General features: G+C 44.0%; 1 protein-coding gene across 6 annotated transcripts in view; it reads right to left on the bottom strand.

Annotated features, from left to right (window-relative positions):
• Rgs6 (regulator of G protein signaling 6) overlaps nt 1-22,541 on the bottom strand; it is a 540,717-nt gene that overhangs the window by 171,620 nt on the left and 346,556 nt on the right. For all 6 annotated transcript variants that reach the window (XM_029484451.2, XM_085830530.1, XM_029484450.2 and 3 more), the window contains one exon: nt 895-994. In XM_029484451.2, coding sequence (XP_029340311.1) covers nt 895-994 — 100 coding nt within the window. The remainder of the gene's footprint in view (nt 1-894; nt 995-22,541) is intronic.

The raw sequence follows: 22,541 nt of genomic DNA, 5'->3' as shown, positions 1-22,541 counted from the left end.
TGTAACTATAGGCATGTCTAATATATTTCACAAAGACTTTAAAGGGGGGCTGGAAAGGCCCCTCAGCAGTTGACAGTACGATGCTGCTTTTGATGAGGACCTGAGTTCAGTTCCCACAGCCACACTGGGAGGCTCACAACCACCAGGAACCCCAGCCGGAGGGCACTTCATGCCTCCGTCTGGCTTTTATAGACACCCCTACTTATGTGTGCATGCATGTGTGTACACACAATTAAAACATAAGAAAATCTTAATTTCTGAAGAAAGAAGCTTGACTATATTGAACCACAAAAAGGTAACAGAATGCAGAGCCATATTTTAAAATTCCTTTCTAAAAGGAGTTGGAGCACAGTAGATTAAAAACTTAGCAAAAGCACTTTATAGAATTTGAGCATTTCTTAAGACACAAAACTTTCCTTTAAATGTGCTTAAATGGAGCTAGGCATGGTGGTACATACCTGTTATTCCAGCACTGGGAGACCAAGGCATGAAGACTACAATTTCAGGATCAGCCTGAGTTACATAGTATAGTCATGTCCTCAGTGAAACAGGCAAACAAACAAGCCCCACAAAATGAAGCCTGCTTAATGTTTATGAGCACGTCGGCATTTGTTTATAGCCACAGGCCACACTGCTAACCTGTCAGTTCATCTACTCCCACAGGCAGTAGCTACACACGCTTGAAAGGCTCATAACACTAAAGTGGTTCTTAATGATGTGCAAAGTGTAGGCTTTTACTAAAAACTGAGACTGGGAGGGGCTTCGAGTCAAGATCCTCATAGAGGTTTTCATGTTAGTCTTCAGTTCCCTAGACACCCCCACATCACTGTCTAAATCACATAACTCTTTAATAGTCATTCTGGTTGTCAGTGACACCTTCTAAGGATATGTTACCTGTGACGACACTGGGGATTTTGGAGAGAAAGCTCTTAACTGTTCTGATGGGCACACCCCCTGTCTTGTCATCTTGCATCTTTGTAATGATGTCCTCAATCTGAAAGAGGGTGAAGAAAAGAGGTGTTAGTTGTTTTCTTGCACAGTTGTAAGAAGGGAAGCCTTTATCAAACAGTCCCAGTGTGTATAAGTGTTAATAACAGGCATCAGGGAAAACCCGAGTCAGTCAGGAAACAGTCTCAGTGTCTTCTGGGTATGAGAATATCAGAGCATGTTCTGTAGGAACAAACCCTTAGTGAACAAAGAGAGGAAGGGAGAAGTGATTGGAGTCCTTAATAGGATACCAACATGAACATCATGTGTGATGAGATTTCTTCTCTTTCTCAAAGTAAATTTAAACCATAGAAAACTACCAGAATTGACTCCAAGGAAATGGCAGTTTTCTAAGGTTCATCCTAAAATGTCAACACAAACCAGTCACTGGGAAGTTCAGGCAGGAATGCCTTTGGGAGAGAGACCACAGTGCACAGCAGCAGTTCCATTGGGAGAAACAGAGCAGGGGAGTGATCGGCTAAGAAGGACACATGTCTGTAGGCATGGATTCACAAGCCAATGTCATTTCCTGGGCAGAAATGTCCAGAAGAGGATATAGGAACGTTTGTAACAGGGATATGGATCTTTTTGTTTGGGGAGGTGGAACAGCTAGAGAAGGGGAGAGGCTAGCATGTACTATTGACACAGTTTTGATTCCATAACCAATAGAAATATCTTGGGATAAATTCTCTGAGTAAGTCTTTATTGGGATCACATAATTTTAAAGACAGAAACCTAAAGCTATAACTTACTTTCCTCTAGTTTCACATGCTATGATGGCATTTCAGCGGTAAACTGAGTTTCTCAAAGACACGGGACTAGTAATTGCTTTGGTAGCAATAGATGTGCTGTTAGACACAAAGTTAGGACATGCTGTAATATCATTGCCACCATTAAGATGGTAAGAACGCCTACCAGGAATTCAGAATACATTCCCATCAATACACACAGAATGTACTTGCTCACAAGTCTTTGATTAGAACTAGACATCTAAGCCAGGACTCAAGGCACTATATCTTCTGGTTTTCAGGAGTGGAGAGCTACACATCTGTAGTCAATATCAATGGCTATGGCAGAGGCTAAGAACTCTCTCAGCCATCACCAGGTCCCACAGATGCCCAGTGGCAGAGCCAACTTAGAATCTAGTTGTAGACTCCAGGGCTCAGGTTTTTAGCCCCTAGCCATTCTGCCTTACAACAGGATTCACAGAAAACCAGCCAAGTGTGAAAGCCACTCTTCCCTGAAGATTTCTTGGTTTTGCTGCAAAAGTACTCAGAAAGAGGGACTAAGGATGCGGCTCTAAGGCAGAATACTTGTCTAGAATGTAAAATATCCTGCATCCCATCCCAAGCATCACTAAATAAATACATGAATGAATGAATGAATGAATGAATGAATGAATGAGAGACTGAGAAAGAATCCTAAGGCCCCAGCCCTTCAGATGACAGGGAGTATCTCACAGGCAGGGGCATCTTTCCCTGCAGCCTGATCATCTCTGTTCTATTTAATTATAGTCTAAGAAGCAATCTAATTCCCATTTCCATTATCCACCCCAGGTTCTGCTCAAATCTAAGCTCAACTCAACCAAATAACCAGCCCAAGTATCACTCATCAATGGTGAAGAAGAGCTATTGCTAGAAAAATGGCCATATTTTAAAAGTAATCTATGCGTTTGATCTAGTGTGCTGTTTGAAACCAGAGGCATCAGTTACTTTGATGGTTGCTGTGAGAAAACCAGAAGCACCTTTGAGGATTGACGGGAAACCAATAATTCAATTCAGTTAGACTTCTGAGTAGGCAATAGACAGTAAGAATAATCAGTCTCTGCCACTGTGGGTCAAATGGGAAGAACTGGCTGCCCAGAGGCGTTCCCCATGGCTCCCTTCTCCTCTGCTCAGTTGCTTCCCCATGTGATGGAATCTCAGAAGGACATGTTTACTAAAGATGCATGGATCTCATTATGTTGGTCCACAATATACCAAGAAGTGCACTGTTCATTAGAGGTAATAGCCAGATCAAAAGACCAGTCTTGCTGGGTGTGGTTGCATATGTCTGTAATCCCAGCACCAGGGAAGTAGGGAGGAGAGCATCACAAGTTCAAGACCAGCTAGGCTATGGAGTGAGAACAGAAAAAAAAAAAAAAGGCAGTAACAAGAGGACTGCCAATTCCTTACTGGACTATAAAGGGGATTCCATCCTGAGTGGTTCACAGCATCACAAGAATAGAGAAGGAATTGCTGGTTCTAATGCCTGACTCTGCCTCAGTATTGATACACTGTAGTCCCTGCCCTGGCCTCATGGTGGAAATAAAATCTGCCATTGACATTTTGTCATGAGACTTGCCTGGCTGCTGTTACTGAATAGTGTGGCATGCACTCATCAGGTGCCTGTGCGTGCCAGCTCTCAACCTTAGATAGTTGATGTCCCAAGAAAGGTGTGAGACATTCTCAGTGAGTAACCCCCTATCTTAGGCAACCCAACCCCAGCTTCCTTGCTCACTTGGAAGGAAGAAGCCAATGTGTCTATGCCACTGACCCTGGGATGGTTTACTCTACAGCAAAATAAAGTAAGGCTCTGACAGAAGGCACTTTTTAAAAATTGCCAAAGCCACAACAGATATTTGGCAGGCAATCAGAATGGATGTATTAGATTTAGGGTGCCTTTGGAACCAACCCACTTTAAGAATGCAGAAATTCAATATACAGACAGTATTTACCATCTACTTTAAAACACTCATACAGTCCTGGTTTAGGTGGCTGATTTCACCATTGAGTCAGACAAGGCAACCTTTCCTGATGCCGGACCATCACCCACTACAACACACTCTCTCTGAAGTTCCTTGTCATGCGTTTTGGAGAATTCCCAAGAATTTATAAGAAGGCCTTAGGAACTTATAAAAGCACTGAGAAGCACGGTCAAATACCTTAAACAGATTTCCAATTTGTTTCTCAATCTTAAAAGTTCTGTAGTAAAGATATCAACATGGAGGCCCAGATGGCCTCAGAGCTGGTATGTAACAAAGCTGTAATTCCTACCCCAGTCTTCCTGAATGCAGTATGTCATCAGAATCTATCAAATAGTAACAGTATGTCATCAGAATCTATCAAATAGTAACTTTTCTGCCCTCTCAGATCAGCAGAAATCTTAGCTACCACCCTTCTTCACCTCCCTGGGGATGGGGGAGACAGAAACTGGCTTATATTTTCCTGACGGTTCAGTTTCATCTCACTTTGACACCTTGTGTTCCCAGGGAACAACACAGTAAGTTCCCTGACATCCTTTGATGTGAAGACCCATGTCTTAGTGAACATGGTTGGCCCTACGTGCCCTGTGCCAATCAAGGAGCAGGTGGCCCCAATCTGACAGCCAGGTGAAGCAGAGAAATCATTTGGCCAGCTGGGTTGGTTCTGCCTGGGTGAGCCTCAGTAATAAGGGCGCTCTTCTACAAGGAGCTCAGCACCCAGCACAGGTACAGGGATCCTCCAAATAACAGAATGACAGCAGCCATTACACTACCCACCGGGCTTTCTTTTACATAAGCAATAGACATGATTCACTGAATTAGTGCTGAGCAAGCGGGAGGAAGAGTGACCATCTTTTTAGAAATGGAAGCCTCCTTGAGATCACATGACTGGACTGTGGATTAGAGAAGTTTTCAGCTTCTTCAAAGTGTTCCACTTCTTTAGGGACGTCACTACCCTGTCTCTGCAGTGATATGTGCGTTTACTGGGTGGATAATCCAGTTTGAAAATATGAGAGGCTGGCTTCTTTGACCTGCCCAATGAAAAACTGTCTGAGGGGTGACAGCATCGCAGGTTGGAGGTAGGGTTGGGTAGGATGGGGGAGTACTGATTTTTTTTTTAAAGACTACACTAGGTGGATGACGTCAGAGCCAGACAAAGATGTAGGTAGCCCCAAGAGCTCCTAGCACCAGTCCTTCTTGGTCAGTTCAGGCCTTCTCATCTCTGCCTTTTTGGATGACATTCCTGTCCGAAATGACAAAGGACCCATGTTAGTATTGTTTGTGCAATTTAATGAGCCAATGGACTAATTTATTTATCTCATGCAGTGTTTCTTCAGCAGAGGATTAAAAAATGTCAAGTGTAGAGAAATTATAGTGTAATTATCGAAAAGAAAAATGCCTATAACTTAAGGAAGGAAGTTACACATTTATAAAAAAATTATGACAATATAAACAAACCGATGCCCTGGGCCTCTGGCATGGAGACCTTCTTATCCAAGTTGACTTTGCAACCAGCCACCTAGTTCTCCTTTGGCTCTTGCATTGAATTAAAGACCTAGTCTTTCCTTGTGTCTGCGAATGAGTGACATTGATTCTGTGGACACCCTCTTGTCAGCCCAGAGGCAGGAATTTGAGCTGATGACAATCACGATTCACAATGTGAAGTGTGCATGCTTTGCTGAGCTTCATCTCGCCCAGCTGGCTCCCAGAAGGTCACACATCATATCTTTGTTTGTCCATAAAAGTATAATACAACTGTTATTTTTCCAGCTCTTAAAGCTATTCAGGTTTACTTAACCACTTTTAATGTCAGGCCCTGTGTTCGTGTCTATAGTTAAAAAGGCAGATAGGTGGGCTCGGGAGGTAGCCTAGTGGGTAATGTTCTTGCTCTAAAAGTATGAGCACCCAAGTTTGAACCCTAGAGGTTACATAAAGCTGGACATACAACGTGTATCTATAACTCTAGTGCTCCTAAGCGAGAAGGAGGCAGAGATAGAAGAATGCCCAGGTAGAAGAATGAGCCAGTTGCTCTCCCATAGACAGCAGTGACCAATTATGGAGACCCTGTCTCAAACAAAGTAGAAGATGAGAAATGATGCTGGAGGTTATTCTCTGACCTCCACATGTGCACCATGGCACACATGCACCTGCATCCTTACTTATGATTGCTCATCCATGTGTATGTCTATCCACATGCATTGTATACACACCACACACACACACACACACACACACACACACACACACACACACTGTATATACAGCACACCAGTGTATCAGAAGAATTCATTATCTTTCATAATGGACTACTACGGTTAGTGATTCGGGGATCCAGGATTGTGGGTTAAGAATGTATTGGAGATGGCTGGGCCAAAGAAGTGAAACACTAAAGGACCCCCTTCAGGAAGCTCTTGGCATGAAGTCCAACAGTTTGGACTCACCAGACATTTTTGCTGTCCCAGTTCAAGGCCTGAAGTGAATCTTGGGACTTCATCTTCTAGCTATAGCAATGCTAGTTAACAGTTTTGAGGGAAACTGATGTTTGAATCACCATGTCAGTGATGACCATAGTAGCGGCCTGCAAGCTGCGGTGGCAGCTGACATTGCTATGGTGCCTCATTTCAGGGAGAAACTTCACATCTCTGTTAACGGTGGAACAAACTGGGGAGAGCCCACATTTGTTTCCTTCCAGAAGACCCCGATAGATGTCGGCTCAAATCTCAGGCCAGAACAGAGTCACACGACTACTTTGAGCTACAAAAAGGATGGGGAACAAAGATTCTTGGTTATTCTAGCCCCTGCACCACATGGAGGCATGGGGGGGGGGAATGGGGGGTGTTAACCAATTAGCATTATCTACTCTGAAGAACCTATAGGTATGGACATTCATAATAGGAAGGACATAATAGGAGGCAAGCCCTGACTCCTCTCTGACCTGTTTTCTACACCGTACGTAACCTGCAAGATATTCTTAAAGGGAATACTCACATTTAACAACATTGCTTCAAGTCTGTTTACAGTGTCTTAGAGTATCTTGTCATAAGCTCTTATAAGACCTCTGTCTTTTCTCTATTTCAGTCATCATATCAATTTGTATTTGCGTGTCCCATTAGACTGTTTTGCTCACCACGGAGCCCTCATTAATATTAAGTGCTCAGCAAACAGCTCAACTGCTCAACGGCAGTCCAAAGTGAATTCAGTGTTTACATCCAAGGGCATCTCGATTTGAGGCCGCGTTCCATAAAAAGACATCTCAAGATTTCATAATTTTTAATAACTACATGTAAGGAGCAACTCCTCAGGCACTCAAGCACCAGCTGAGACCGGAGATGGCTCTCCAAGGATCAGCCTGGCACGCTCTGGGCTCTGCCAGGCAGATGGATGAAAATCACCGGCTGCTTTGGGCTATGGTTTTACTATTACCACATGTAGTGCTTCCTAAGTTACTTTCACGGGAACATTTTCTCCCATTTAATTGAAGAGAAACACAGGGAGAATGGGATTCCAGGATATTGACTAGATAGCTTCATGACACCTCAGGGAAAGCACCTTTATCTGGAGATTGGTAGGGAGGACAAAGCTGGATGCAGCCTTGTCTGTCTGTTGTTGTTGTTGGTTGTTTTTTTTTTTTTTTTGGTTTGTTTGTTTTTACCAGAATCTGCTGTTGCTCTGCAAAACAAGAGAGCTGATTCCTTGGGAGTGATGTGGACTACACAGACTGGAATGTCTGACTGCTGAAGGCCAGCCATAATGGATGGAGCACAAATGACACTGGTCAGTAAAAGTTCCCAGAACTTCTAAAGACCTCAATGCTTCATTGTCATCTCCTCAGATCTGTGTGTCATCTGTTTCTTGACACTTTTTTTTTCTTTACTGGTTAACAGGCCGGTGTTGGTGCTGATGGGTGAAGGAGGCAAACAGTGCAAGGACACAAGAGACTGTCAAGTAGTGAGACTAGCAGCAGAAACGCCAGGGGTTCTTGCTCCACACATGGCTGCATGGATCTCCACACCAGTGGACGAAGGCGTGTCCAGGGGGAACTGGAAATCACCTGAGCATTTAATGGAGTGGGAAAGGGTACAGAAAGTATGTCCATATCACGTGCATATTAGTTTAATACACAGTATGAAAAACAGAAAGACATCCTTCTCCAACAAATGAGCACACACTAATCCCTAGGGCCTGAGACTAAGTTACCTGATTCGGTACCAGGGTCATGTAATAAAGGTTAGGGGCCTTGAACTGGGAGAGTGTTCTGGCCTCTTCAGGTGTGTCCCATTTATTTTCAGTTCTTGACAGCACAGGGCTTTCCTGATTATAGTTGGCTAGAGAGTGGGATGAGAGTATAAAAGGGTCAAAGATCCAGGATTTCCCATTTGCAAATATGGAGGAAGGAGCCAGAAGCCAAGGAGTGCTGGTGGCCTCTGGAAAGACAGAGTCTAAGAACCCAGGCAAAGAAGTAACATGCTGACCCAGAGAAACCTAGTTCAGAGGTCTGGTCTTCCAGAAGTGAGAAGATAAGTTTCATTGTTCAATTTCATTTTAAGCCACAAAGCTTGACATGTATTCTGATCATAATAACTGAAAACATATACACTGTGCCGCCCCTCCACCTCCCCAGACTAGTAAATGTTAGATACTCTGCATTGTTTACAAAATCAGGTGAGTACACCATCCCAGGTGAAGGCAGGGGGTGGGGTGGGGGTTGGGGTTGGGGGAGAAACCTTCCACACTGCTTTCTGTCATTTTGAGCTGTTCAATGGCCAAACTAATAGTCAGCCAGAACCGATCCCAGTCCACTTGGGAGGCGGCAGGGAGGCCAGCAGGCATGTGTCCATTTATAACTTGATACCATTTCCTCCATGGCTTTCTTGGCCCTGGGTCAGAGAGATCAGAGGGCACTCAGGTGCTGCTAAAAGCTATCCTCTCCAGCATCCCATTCTACACAAGCAAAGACTCTGGCCTTGCTCCATTTCTCACTCCCAATTTTACATAGCCACCTATCACGAGAGAGAATCAAACATGAAGGCCAATACAGCCACCAACCTAAAATGCTCCAAATTTGAGCATGAGGGCCACTGTGCTGAATTGTTACAGATACAGTCAAGTCTCAGCATGTGGACTGCCTCTCTCTTCCCACTTCTGAGAGAGTGAAATGGCATAGTCTTCAAACAAAAAATGAGGCTATCGCACAGCTTCTGCTCCAATCCAATTGCGCGGGACCTGAGACTGCATTAGTTAGGGAAGCAGAAACCGGCCTGAGTAGGGCCACAGGCCTCATCCGGCCAGATCAGCGCCGGGGTAGCGGGAGCGCAGGGTTGCCTGACACCCGCCAGCTACCCACGACCCCCGCCGCAGGATTTCGGGACTGCTGGTGAGTGGAACACAGCTTCTGCTCCAGTCCAATCACGCGGGACCTGAGACTGCTCTGGTTGGGGAGAGAGAAATCCGGCCTACATAGGGCCACAACCCTCTTCCGGTCAGAAAAGCACCAGGGCAGCTGGGGCGCAGGGTCAGCTGACACTCGCCAGCTACCCACAACACCCGCCACAGGATCTTAAGACTTCTGGTGAGTGGAGCACAGCTTCTGCTCCAATCCAATTGCGCGGGACCTGAGACTGCATTAGTTAGGGAAGCAGAAACCGGCCTGAGTAGGACCACAGGCCTCTTCCGGCTGGACCAGCACCGGGGAACCATCAGCTACCCACGACCCCCGCCGCAGGATTTAGAGACTGCTGGTGAGTGGAACACAGCTTCGGCTCCAATCTTTAAACAGTGACAACAATAACAACTAACCCCAGAGATTACCAGATGGCGAAAGGTAAACGTAATAATCTTACTAACAGAAACCAAGACCACTCACCATCATCAGAACCCAGCACCCCCACTTCGCCCAGTCCAGGGCACCCCAACACACCGGAAAAGCTAGACACGGATTTAAAAGCATATCTCCTGATGATGATAGAGGACTTCAAGAAGGACTTTAATAACACACTTAAAGAAATGCAGGAGAACACTGCTAAACAGGCAGAAGACAATAAAGAGGAAGCACAAAAATCCCTTAAAGAATTTCAGGAGAACACTGCTAAAGAGTTACAAATCCTTAAAGAAAAACACGATAACATAATCAAACAGGTAGAAGTCCTTAATGAAAAACAGGAAAACACATCCAAACAGATGATGGAAATGAACAAAACCATACTAGACCTAAAAAGGGAAGTAGACACAATAAAGAAAACCCAAAATGAGGCAACACTGGAGATAGAAACCCTAGGAAAGAAATCTGGAACCATAGATACGAGCATCAGCAACAGAATACAAGAGATGGAAGAGAGAATCTCAGGTGCAGAAGATTCCATAGAGAACATCGGCACAACAATCAAGGAAAATGTAAAATGCAAAAAGATCCTAACTCAAAACATCCAAGAAATACAGGACACAATGAGAAGACCAAACCTACGGATAATAGGAGTGGATGAGAATGAAGATTTTCAACTCAAAGGACCAGCAAACATCTTCAACAAAATTATAGAAGAAAACTTCCCAAATCTAAAGAAAGAGATGCCCATGAACATACAAGAAGCCTACAGAACTCCAAATAGACTGGACCAGAAAAGAAATACCTCCCGACACATAATAATCAGAGCAACAAATGCTCTAAATAAAGATAGAATACTAAAAGCAGTAAGAGAAAAAGGCCAAGTAACATATAAAGGCAAGCCTATCAGAATTACACCAGATTTTTCACCAGAGACTATGAAAGCCAGAAGATCCTGGACGGATGTTATACAGACACTAAAAGAACACAAATTCCGGCCCAGGCTACTATACCCAGCCAAACTCTCAATTAACATAGATGGAGAAACCAAAGTATTCCACGACAAAACCAAATTCACACATTATCTCTCCACGAATCCAGCCCTTCAAAGGATAATAACAGAAAAAAACCAATACAAGGACAGGAACCACGCCCTAGAAACAACAAGAAGGTAATCCCTCAACAAACCTAAAAGAAGACAGCCACAAGAACAAAATGCCAACTTTAACAACAAAAATAACAGGAAACAACAATTACTTTTCCTTAATATCTCTTAATATCAATGGACTCAACTCCCCGATAAAAAGACATAGACTAACAAACTGGCTACACAAACAAGACCCAACATTTTGCTGCTTACAGGAAACTCATCTCAGAGAAAAGGATAGACACTACCTCAGAATGAAAGGCTGGAAAACAATTTTCCAAGCAAATGGCATGAAGAAACAAGCTGGAGTAGCCATTCTAATATCTGATAAGATTGACTTCCAAACCAAAGTCATTAAAAAAGACAGGGAGGGACACTTCATACTCATCAAAGGTAAAATCCTCCAAGAGGAACTATCAATCCTGAATATCTATGCTCCAAATACAAAGGCAGCCACATTCATTAAAGAAACTTTAGTAAAGCTCAAAGCACACATTGCACCTCATACAATAATAGTGGGAGACTTCAACACACCACTTTCACCAATGGACAGATCATGGAAACAGAAACTAAACAGGGACACAGTGAAACTAAGAGAAATTATGAATCAAATGGATCTGGCAGATATCTACAGAACATTCTATCCTAAAACAAAAGGATATACCTTCTTTTCAGCACCTCATGGTACCTTCTCCAAAATTGACCACATAATTGGTCACAAAGCAGGCCTCAACAGATATAAAAATATTGAAATTGTCCCATGCATCCTATCAGATCACCATGGACTAAGGCTGATCTTCAATAACAAAATAAATAATAGAAAGCCAACCTTCACGTGGAAACTGAACAACACTCTTCTCAATGATACCTTGGTCAAGGAAGGAATAAAGAAAGAAATTAAGGACTTTTTAGAGTTCAATGAAAATGAAGCCACAACATACCCAAACTTCTGGGACGCAATGAAAACATTTCTAAGAGGAAAACTCAGCTCTGAGTGCCTCCAAAAGGAAACTAGAGAGAGCACACATTAGCAGCTTGACAACACACCTAAAAGCACTAGAACAAAAGGAAGCAAATTCACCCAAGAGGAGTAGACGGCAGGAAATAATCAAACTCAGGGGTGAAATCAACCAAGTGGAAACAAGAAAAACTATTCAAAGAATCAACCAATCAAGGAGCTGGTTCTTTGAGAAAATCAACAAGATAGATAAACCCTTAGCCAGACTCACTAGAGGGCACAGGGAAAGCATCCTAATTAACAAAATCAGAAATGAAAAAGGAGACATAACAACAGATCCTGAAGACATCCAAAACACCATCAGATCCTTCTACCAAAGGCTATACTCAACAAAACTGGAGAACCTGGATGAAATGGAGAAGTTCCTAGACAGATACCAGGTACCAAAGTTGAATCAAGATCAGGTTAATGATCTAAACAGCCCTATATCCCCCAAAGAAATAGAAGCAGTCATTAATAGTCTCCCAACTAAAAAAAGCCCAGGACCAGATGGGTTTAGTGCAGAGTTCTATCAGACCTTCAAAGAAGATCTAATCCCAGTTCTTCACAAACTATTCCACAAAATAGAAACAGAAGGTACTCTACCCAACTCATTCTATGAAGCCACAATTACTCTGATACCTAAACCACAAAAAGACCCAACAAAGATAGAAAACTTCAGACCAATATCCCTTATGAATATTGATGCAAAAATCCTCAATAAAGTTCTTGCTAACCGAATCCAAGAACACATCAAAACAATCATCCATCCTGACCAAGTAGGTTTCATCCCAGGGATGCAGGGATGGTTCAATATACGGAAATCCATCAACGTAATCCAGTATATAAACAAACTCAAAGACAAAAACCACATGGTCATCTCGTTAGATGCGGAAAAAGCATTTGACAAGATCCAACACCCATTCATGATAAAACTCTTGGAAAGATCAGGAATTCAAGGCCCATACCTAAACATGATAAAAGCAATCTACAGCAAACCAGTAGCCAACATCAAAGTAAATGGTCAGAAGCTTGAAGCAATCCCTCTAAAATCAGGGACTAGACAAGGCTGTCCACTTTCTCCATACCTATTCAACATTGTACTTGAAGTCCTAGCCAGAGCAATTCGACAACAAAAGGAGATCAAAGGGATACAAATTGGAAAAGATGAAGTCAAAATATCACTTTTTGCAGATGATATGATAGTATATATAAGTGACCCTAAAAATTCCACCAGAGAACTCCTAAGCCTGATAAACAGCTTCGGTGAAGTAGCTGGATATAAAATTAACTCAAACAAATCAATGGCCTTTCTCTACACAAAGAATAAACAGGCTGAGAAAGAAATTAGGGAAACAACACCCTTCTCAATAGTCACAAATAATATAAAATATCTTGGCGTGACTCTAACTAAGGAAGTGAAAGATCTGTATAATAAAAACTTCAAGTCTCTGAAGAAAGAAATTATAGAAGATCTCAGAAGATGGAAAGATCTCCCATGCTCATGGATTGGCAGGATCAACATTGTAAAAATGGCTATCTTGCCAAAAGCAATCTACAGATTCAATGCAATCCCCATCAAAATTCCAAATCAATTCTTCAACGAATTAGAAAGTGCAATCTGCAAATTCATCTGGAATAACAAAAAACCTAGGATAGCAAAAACTCTTCTCAAGGATAAAAGAACCTCTGGTGGAATCACCATGCCGGACCTAAAGCTCTACTACAGAGCAATTGTGATAAAAACTGCATGGTACTGGTATAGTGACAGACAAATAGACCAATGGAATAGAATTGAAGACCCAGAAATGAACCCACACACCTATGGTCACTTGATCTTCGACAAGGGAGCTAAAAACATCCAGTGGAAGAAAGACAGCATTTTCAACAAATGGTGCTGGCACAACTGGTTGTTAACATGTAGAAGAATGCGAATCGATCCATTCCTATCTCCTTGTACTAAGGTCAAGTCTAAGTGGATCAAGGAACTTCACATAAAACCAGAGACACTGAAACTTATAGAGGAGAAAGTGGGGAAAAGCCTTGAAGACATGGGCACAGGGGAAAAATTCCTGAATAGAACAGTAATGGCTTGTGCTGTAAGATCGAGAATTGACAAGTGGGACCTCATGAAACTACAAAGCTTCTGCAAGGCTAAAGACACCATCAATAAGACAAAAAAACCACCAACAGATTGGGAAAGGATCTTCACCTATCCTAAATCAGATAAGGGACTAATATCCAATATATATAAAGAACTCAAGAAGGTGGACTCCAGAAAGTCAAATAACCCCATTAAAAAATGGGGCTCAGAACTGAACAAAGAATTCTCACCTGAGGAATACCGAATGGCAGAGAAGCACCTGAAAAAATGTTCAATCAAAACAACCCTGAGATTCCACCTCACACCAGTCAGAATGGCTAAGATCAAAAATTCAGGTGACAGCAGATGCTGGCGAGGATGTGGAGAAAGAGGAACACTCCTCCATTGTTGGTGGGATTGCAAGCTTGTACAACCACTCTGGAAATCAGTCTGGCGGTTCCTCAGAAAATTGGACATAGTACTACCGGAGGATCCAGCAATACCTCTCCTGGGCATATATCCAGAAGATGTCCCAACCGGTAAAAAGGACACATGCTCCACTATGTTCATAGCAGCCCTATTTATAATAGCCAGAAGCTGGAAAGAACCCAGATGTCCCTCAACAGAGGAATGGATACAGAAATTATGGTACATTTACACAATGGAGTACTACTCAGCTATTAAAAAGAATGAATTTATGAAATTCCTAGCCAAATGGATGGACCTGGAGGGCATCATCTTGAGTGAAGTAACACAATCACAAAAGAACTCACACAATATGTATTCATTGATAAGTGGATATTAGCCCAAAACTTAGGATACCCAAGATATAAGATACAATTTGATAAACGCATGAAACTCAAGAAGAATGAAGACCAAAATGTGGACACTGTGCACCTTCTTAGAATTGGGAACAAAACACCCATGGAAGGAGTTACAGAGACAAAGTTCGTAGCTGTGATGAAAGGATGGACCATTTGGAGACTGCTGTATCCAGGGATCCGTCCCATAATCAGCTTCTAAACGCTGACACCATTGCATACACTAGCAAGATTTTGCTGAAAGGACCCAAATATAGCTGTCTCTTGTGAGACGATGCCGGGGCCTAGCAAACACAGGAGTGGATGTTCACAGTCAGCTATTGGATGTATCACAGGGCTCCCAATGGAGAAGCTAGAGAAAGTACCCAAGGAGCTAAAGGGATCTGCAACCCTATTGTTGGAACAACATGATGTACTAACCAGAACCCTGGAGCTCTTGTCTCTAGCTGCATATGTATCGAAAGATGGCCTAGTCGGCCATCAATGGAAAGAGAGGCCCATTGGACTTGCAAACTTTATATGCCCCAATATAGGGGAATGCCAGGGCTAAAAGAATGGGAATGGGTGGGTAGGGAAGTGGGGGGCGCTATGGGGGACTTTTGGGATAGTATTGGAAATGTAATTGAGGAAAATATGTAATAAAAATATTAAAAAAAATGAGGCTATCTGCCAACCTGAAATATTACTAAGATTTCCCCCTCATGGGAGAGAGTAAGGAACATAAAACTGTCCCTGTGGGACCATGAAAGGTTTCTGGTTCCTGGATGAGCTAAGGCTTGAAACCCTGGAAATCCTGAAGGATGCTTTGCCTGATTTCCAGGCACCAGGTTCCTGTCACTAGCCATAGCCCCCTATAGATTTGTGGCCATCAGTCATGTAAGGGCAATGCCCCAAGCCCCTCCCTCCACAGGTAGAGGACATGGCATGTGGTCATGAAGGCTCAAGACAGATCTCCATTTTAATGTACCTAAAGGCCTGGAGGGCTTAGCCAATAAGCTTTTCTTCCCAGACACTTCTCTCTGCAAAAGGTATTTAACCTCAGGCCCACCCTGAGAAGTAGAGTATGGTTTTACTCATCCACTTTCCACCATGACAATAAATGCCATGGACTGCCAGTCCATGTTTCATCTGCATGGCGAGCCACATAGAAAGCCTTTGCCTATAGAGCTGTCTAATCTCCTGTAGAAGGCCTCTCTGTGCTCCTAGATATGGCTGTCACCAAGCCCAAGCCCAAGATTGCCACCAAGTCAAGGACTCCCCCATGAAGGAGCAGCTGGAACTCCCCATTCCCCCACTGCCCCCATTCTCAGCTCTTCCAGGGCTTCCAGTAGCGCCCAAGAACCTGATGGCCCTAGTCTCGTCACAGGCCTGGGGACCCCCCTTCCCCACAGCCAGCTCCAGCTGTCCAGAGCCTCAGACTGCACTTCCCCACCCAAGCTGCAGACTGCACTTCCCCACCCCCAGAGTGGTGTCCCAGGGCTTCCCTATGGCCCAACACCAACCAGGAGACAGTTGACTTCCTGTGTCCTCCCTAAGCGGCCGAGTCCTGTGTCAGAGAAGACTTGGGACCCATAATCCTACATGTCCTCTCTTGACCCTCTGGTCTTTGGAATAGCTCACCCTTCTTGGCTCATGCCTGACACCCCCCCCCAGTCAATTTCTTAGTACCTTTCCCTCCTTCAGACTCAACAACTCAAGGGTGGTTGGGACAATTTATACAGGTCATCTGGAAAACTTGCCTTGGCTTTCCACAGCTACAAAGGCCATGCGAAGCCCTGCTGTGGAGTCCAAGGGCTTCTGTCATTTGGAATCAAACTGCTTTCCCAGTGCCTCTCCAGCCCTTTGTGCCTGTGGGCATCCTCACCTCAGAAAACCTCCAGCATTCTTCCTTGATTCGTGCACAACATAGCTTTTCTGCAGACTCATCTTGCATTCTCTGCCTTATTGTTATCAGATGACATATTTAGGGACGGTCTGACTCCAACCATAAGATTATTTTCATTGCTACTTTATAAAGTGTAAGTTTGATACTGGTATAATATAAATATTTGATATGCAGGATATCCGATATTCAACCTATGTGAAAGGATTGTTTGACCCCAAAGGAGTCACAATCCACAGGTTGAGGACCGCTGCTTTAAGAGGTATGACGGGGGGGGGCACATAATTAGGTCACTAAAATAGGCAAGGGTTAACATAGTCTTACGTGATCTCCATTAGTTCCTGCAAGAGTGGATTTATTTAAAAATAACAACAACAAAAAACCAACCTCTCTGGGTCCTGTCTCACTAGGTGACTCTCTCACAGGTCCTCCATCTTCCACCCTGAAAATCTCACCAGATGCTGATATCATGCATGTGAGTCCCCAAAACTGTGAGCTAAATTAAGCTATTTTCTTTATGTGTGGTCCAGCCTCAGGTGTTTTGTTATAGTCACAGAAAATAGACTGACAATAATGCAGAAAATAATGCGTCATACTACAAGTTCTACTACACGGCAAGAGAAGCAGAAGGGCTTTGTTGCCCCTAGGTAGTACCTTGTAAAAGGGAAGGGTGTGTCTTCCTAGAGGAGGGATGAGTTTATACAAACCCAGTAAAGGATACTTTTAGATTTCTAGGTCCTTTTCCTTTTGTAACCATGGGCCAAAAGAGAATCTTTTTTTTTTTTTTAATCTCCCAAGAAAATGAGGTTTAATAAGGCATGTATCTATCCAATTTAATTTTGAAATTAATCTGACTATAAAGAAGTCTGAACAACACTAAGATGTGTTTGATGTTCTCTAAGCCTCACCCTCAAAATCAGTGGGACAAACACCAATAGCTGGTAATAAACTCTGCACAGCCCTTGGGAGAGTGGCAGGGTCATTTGCCAATCATTTGTGTTAATCACGAAGATTAAATGGCTTTTATAGCCTGTTTCTCTGAGGTTTTCTGCAAGAGGAAGTCAAACAAACATGAGGCCAGGCATACAGCCAGCCAGTCAAGCCCGTGGGTGTCCAGGCTCCACCTTGGGTGTCATGGCCATGCACAGAGCTATCTTCCAGTTACTAAGCATTCCTAATCTTTGAAATTTTCATGTTAGCAGCTATGCTGCTACCCACTTGCCCCCAGTCACCCAGAAGATGGGGGAGAGAAATGTTACAGAAAGAGTTTGGGGGACCTCAGATGTATATAATGGGGGTCTTCCTCTTCCCTTTTTTAAATTTTTTTATTATTATTATTATTTTTGTAGATCCTGGGATATGGAGGACCAAAAGGACTGAAGGAGGTACCCAAATTCAAAGGCCACCTGATTGGGAACACTAACCCTGATGGTTTGGGTCAGGGGTAGGTTTAGCCTCCTGCCTCAGGAGAAAGGCTGTTACAGAGAAGCAAGACACTGGGGATGGATGCTGTATAGGGAAATGAGTGGTGTGGACAAAAACCAATTCTAGAGCAGAATGGCATGAAAATGGCTACGTTGTCTCATTTTTAACTTCCACAATGGTAGTTCAACCTGCTTTTTAGGAACTTCCTGCCGAACTGGTATTTTTACTGTGATTTTGTGACTCCGCATGCTTATGGGTTGGGTTGTGTCATTCCAAGTCCATGTATTAGAGTCCTAACTTCCAGTACTTTAGAATATGATATTATTTATAAAGAACATCTCTACAGAGGTAGCTGTGTTTGACAGGTCATCAGTGTGGACCCTGGCATCATTACATAAGGCAGAAGCTTGGATGAAAAGATAAGCATGAGCCGGGCGTGGTGGCTCACACCTTTAATCCCAGCACTCGGGAGGCAGAGGCAAGCAGATTTCTGAGTTCGAGGCCAGCCTGGTCTACAAAGTGAGTTCCAGGACAGCCAGGGTTATACAGAGAAACCCCATCTCGAAAAACAAAAAAACAACAACAAAAAAAGATAAACATGAATATAGGAATAATGATATGGACACACACTGGGACATAAGGCAAGGAAAGAGGCTTGGGATATGTGTGGTTTGGCTACCAGCTGCCCACACTCATGTGTTAGAGACTGGAGCTCCTGCAATATTCAGAGATAGGGCTTCTGGGTTGTGGCTGGGCCATGAGGGCTCTGACCTAATCAATAGATTAAGCCTGGTTAGAAGAAGTGGGTCACTGTGTCATGCTCCTGAAGGATGTACTTTATCTCAGGTGCACTTCTCTGCCTCTCTGCTTCTTGGCCACTATGAAGTGAATACCCTCCTCCTCTCTGCCTTAGCCTTTGAGTCCCACGTTTCTATCCTCCCACTGTCTACAAGCAATGGAGACAACTTTGGATCACTGAGTGGCCATGATGGTTGATCTTCAGTGTTCTGTCACAGTGATGGAAGGTTTGCTGACACCACAGACAGCCAAACACTGAAAAGGAACTAACTTGTCAAGGCATGGGACTTTCTGGTCTCTGGAAAAATCAGTTTTTATTATTTGGACTATCAGCGCTTGTGACAGTTATGGCAGTCCTGCAAACGCATACTCCTGAAATTACTTTACAAATCATAGGAATGAGTTTTTCCAATTATTTCCTCTCCCCTTTTGCCCTCTTCTATTCCCTACCCTCATTTCCTCTTCTTGTAAAACACACACACACACACACACACACGCACATGAACACATACACATGTTAAATGCCTAGTTATTTCTAAATTAGGTCATGTTTCATGTGCTGTGTTAACCAATTTGACTTCCTGCATATTATCTATTTCCTAGGGAACCACACAGCATATTACTTCAAGGCCCTGGCTTTTGGAAAGCTCACACTGTCTCTACTATCAGTGAAGGCTTGGATCCATTCAGCAAAGCAAACCAGGGCACCCGACACTGAAGGTACAATGAAGGTCTCATCTCAAAAAATACCCCATGGTGGCCTTACTACATGTAATGTGAAATAAGACCCAAGAACATTGTGTCTTTTTCTTGGGGAAGTTCCCCAGTCTCTTCACGAATAGATTTGATAAGGATTATATAAAGACGGGATTTGTACAGTGTCAGACAAACATCCCTCATTCCCCTGAAACCTGAGTGTCTCTGTGAGTACTGTGTGGGTTTCTGGGTGCTTCAGTCCTGCTCAGCCTTCTCCTGCTGACAGCAAGGTGAATGGTGCTCCTGTGGGGAGAGGTGGAGTGGAGCTAAGGAGGAAGATACGAGAGCTGTGGCTTACCTATGAAGTGGCCCTCACTACTCACCTGTCCATGAGTTTCCCTAGTTGCAGGGCTTCAGTGGGCCATAGCTGAAAGGTGTGGCACTATGGGAGCAGCTGTACTGAGCTCAACTGCAGGAGCATCTACCCTTGGGAGGCCAGGGGGTAAGAAGAGTATCAAAGGGTGGAGTCCTGGCTTTCTGGCATTGTTGGAGAAGTCTAACACCATTAAAAACAGAAGTGAGCTCTCTTAAGATGTCCTTTATGTCTCCTAGGGCCCTCCTTTCAGATGCCAATAACATGTCACCTTAGAGCATCTCTTGGAGTGTTCAGAACTCTGGGGAGTTGAGAGGTAGGGGTTTGGTGGTATTGATGAGTTGGAGAAAGACCCACACAGTCTGCCTTGCTGGTAATGCATGTGCAGCTGAGAGAGGGGATTCTGCCATGTGATAACAACTTATGACAGCTAAAAAGCCTTTGACCGCAGGTAGGTCATTTGGGGATTGGGAGATGTGTTGAGAATAGAAACCTCTCTCTCTCTCTCTCTCTCTCTCTCTCTCTCTCTCTCTCTCTCTCTCTCTCTGTGTGTATACAGGCATGCATGTTACTTTGCATTCTGGAAATGAAACTCAGTTGGTGATTGGTTAGAGTGTGGTAGCTTCCTTGACAAGGACAGGTGGAGAAATCTTGGGGAATGTGAAGACAAATGACCCACCTCCCCAAGGGCATGGGTATGGTGGAGAGGGTCTTTTTCTATCTTTTCTGGCACCCTCTGTTAGCAGTCTATATTTCTCAGGTAATAAGTGCCAACCAGACAGTTTTACTTGATTTTGTTTTAAATATTCTTTTCATAAGTTATCATTCTAATTATCATACAACCTCTAAGCACAGTGGGACCAGTGAGCTGGGATTTGGGACCTGGCCTGAGACCTACATTGGGTGGAGCTCCATGGACCAAGAAAGAGGTTGTCTGGTCACTCACAGTGAGATGAGGGCGGTAAAATGCCAATGTTGTACCCCCTCAGAGGTACCTTGGTGTCGTGGGGCGGGAGCCATTTGAAAATAGAAGGTGGCACACAGTTGTATACCTAAAAGCAAGTCCCAAAGGTCTCTATGCCTCGGTTTCTTCCAGCAAAACTCTTACAATCCCCAACTCATTTCTCCAAAACACAGCCTGCCTTGTCTGGGGTGGGGGCAGGGGGGGAATACATGGGATGCTTTTCTCCACAGAGAAGATTTACTCCTGCTCCGCCCTGCCTCCTGTCACAGCCTCCATTCTGTCTCAGACAGGGACTGGAGAAGGTAACCTGTAAAGTTTGTGTGGGCCAAGTGGGTACCTGAGGAACTGGACCCTGGCTTCTTTCTTGAAGGAGCAGGCACTTGCAGAAAGTCTCCCTTATCTTCATTTTCTAGCATCCCTGGGGAAAAGGGAACCCAGGTCCCACCCCACAAAGAGTGAGGCTGTGGTGGCTGGCAATGGGCCAGGAAGTTGCCTCCACTGAGATTCCAAAGGACAACATACAGCAGCACTGTTGCCCACACCCCCTGCTAGGCCATGGGTAATGTAGGCCATGTGTGGGTTTGTGCTGGCCTCACTTCTCCCATTCTCTCTCGCATTAGTTCCAAGTTCAGATGGGAACCACAGGCATCATTAAATCCCAGTGACAACTCTTACAGCATGGCAGCAAGTCCTTCCCCTGCCCTCTGTCCCAACCCCTGCTCCTGAATTGAAATTTGGTCAATCCTGTCTTCTCTCTCTCTCTCTCTCTCTCTCTCTCTCTCTCTCTCTCTCTCTCTCTCTCTCTCTCTCTCTCTCTCATCTTTTTTCTCTCTTTTCTTGGCAAAGCTTATAAGGCTCTCCAAACCTCCTCCTGACTTTGCACACCATCTGGAGCCCACAGGAGTTTAGCTCAAGTTGTTCTCAAGGAGACCTGGCCCTGGCAACAGCCTCCAGAGTCTGTCAGATGGTCTTCTCAGCCAAGGGGGAACTTAGGAGCTCCAAGCTGCCTCCCAAGTAGCTCAGGCTAAACGGTGTCTAGCCTGATGCAGAGCCAAGAGTCCCTTCGGTTAAATAATTCACTGTTACATCTGGGTGTGCAAAAACCGCCCTGTCTAACACAGGCTGACAGGTGATTTCACGCATCATTTAACTCTTTGCGGTGTCCCGCAATGCAAGGGATTAGATAATCAGAATAATTTCACATTGGCAAACTGCTATATTTTCCCTAAGTAATGAAACATTATAAGACTGAATGGGAAAAGAAGCCCTTGACTGGTTAGCCCACATAGGAACTGAGGTCAAGCATTTATTACATCAGTGATTTGGAATATCTCTTCTTCCTATCCTCCACAGAGGGCAGGGCATCCTAGAGAAAGAGGCCCAAGGCCAGTGGGAAATTCCATTTGAATTCTTTAAAGAAAGAACCTGGATGTGGTGAAAGAAATGGAGGAAGAGAGTAAATGAAAAGTAGAGAAAGGAAGAAAATGATGGCCATGGGGCTGGGGAGAAGGCTGACAGTAAAGTGCTTGCCACACAAGGGGGAGGACCTGAGTTCAATCCCCACCATCCACTTGAAAACAAGGTACATGGAGGTGAGGGTGTGGCTGGAACTCCAGCACTAGGGAGGCAGAGACAGGGGCATCCCTGGGGCTTGCTGCCCAGCCAGTCTAGCCAAGTTAGAGAGTCCTGTCTCAAAAGTTATGATGTACAGTGGTAGTTTAAGGTGACGAGACTCCAAAGCAACCTTCACAGGCACACACACAGGCACACACCACAGGGAACACAAAATTAAAATGACAAATACTTT

Source organism: Mus caroli, unplaced genomic scaffold (genome assembly GCF_978045245.1).
Source record: "Mus caroli unplaced genomic scaffold, Mus_caroli_1 scaffold_14, whole genome shotgun sequence".
Classification (NCBI taxonomy): domain Eukaryota; kingdom Metazoa; phylum Chordata; class Mammalia; order Rodentia; family Muridae; genus Mus; species Mus caroli.
The sequence above is the reverse complement of the archived record's forward strand: the minus strand, read 5'-3'. Positions and strand labels throughout refer to the sequence as shown.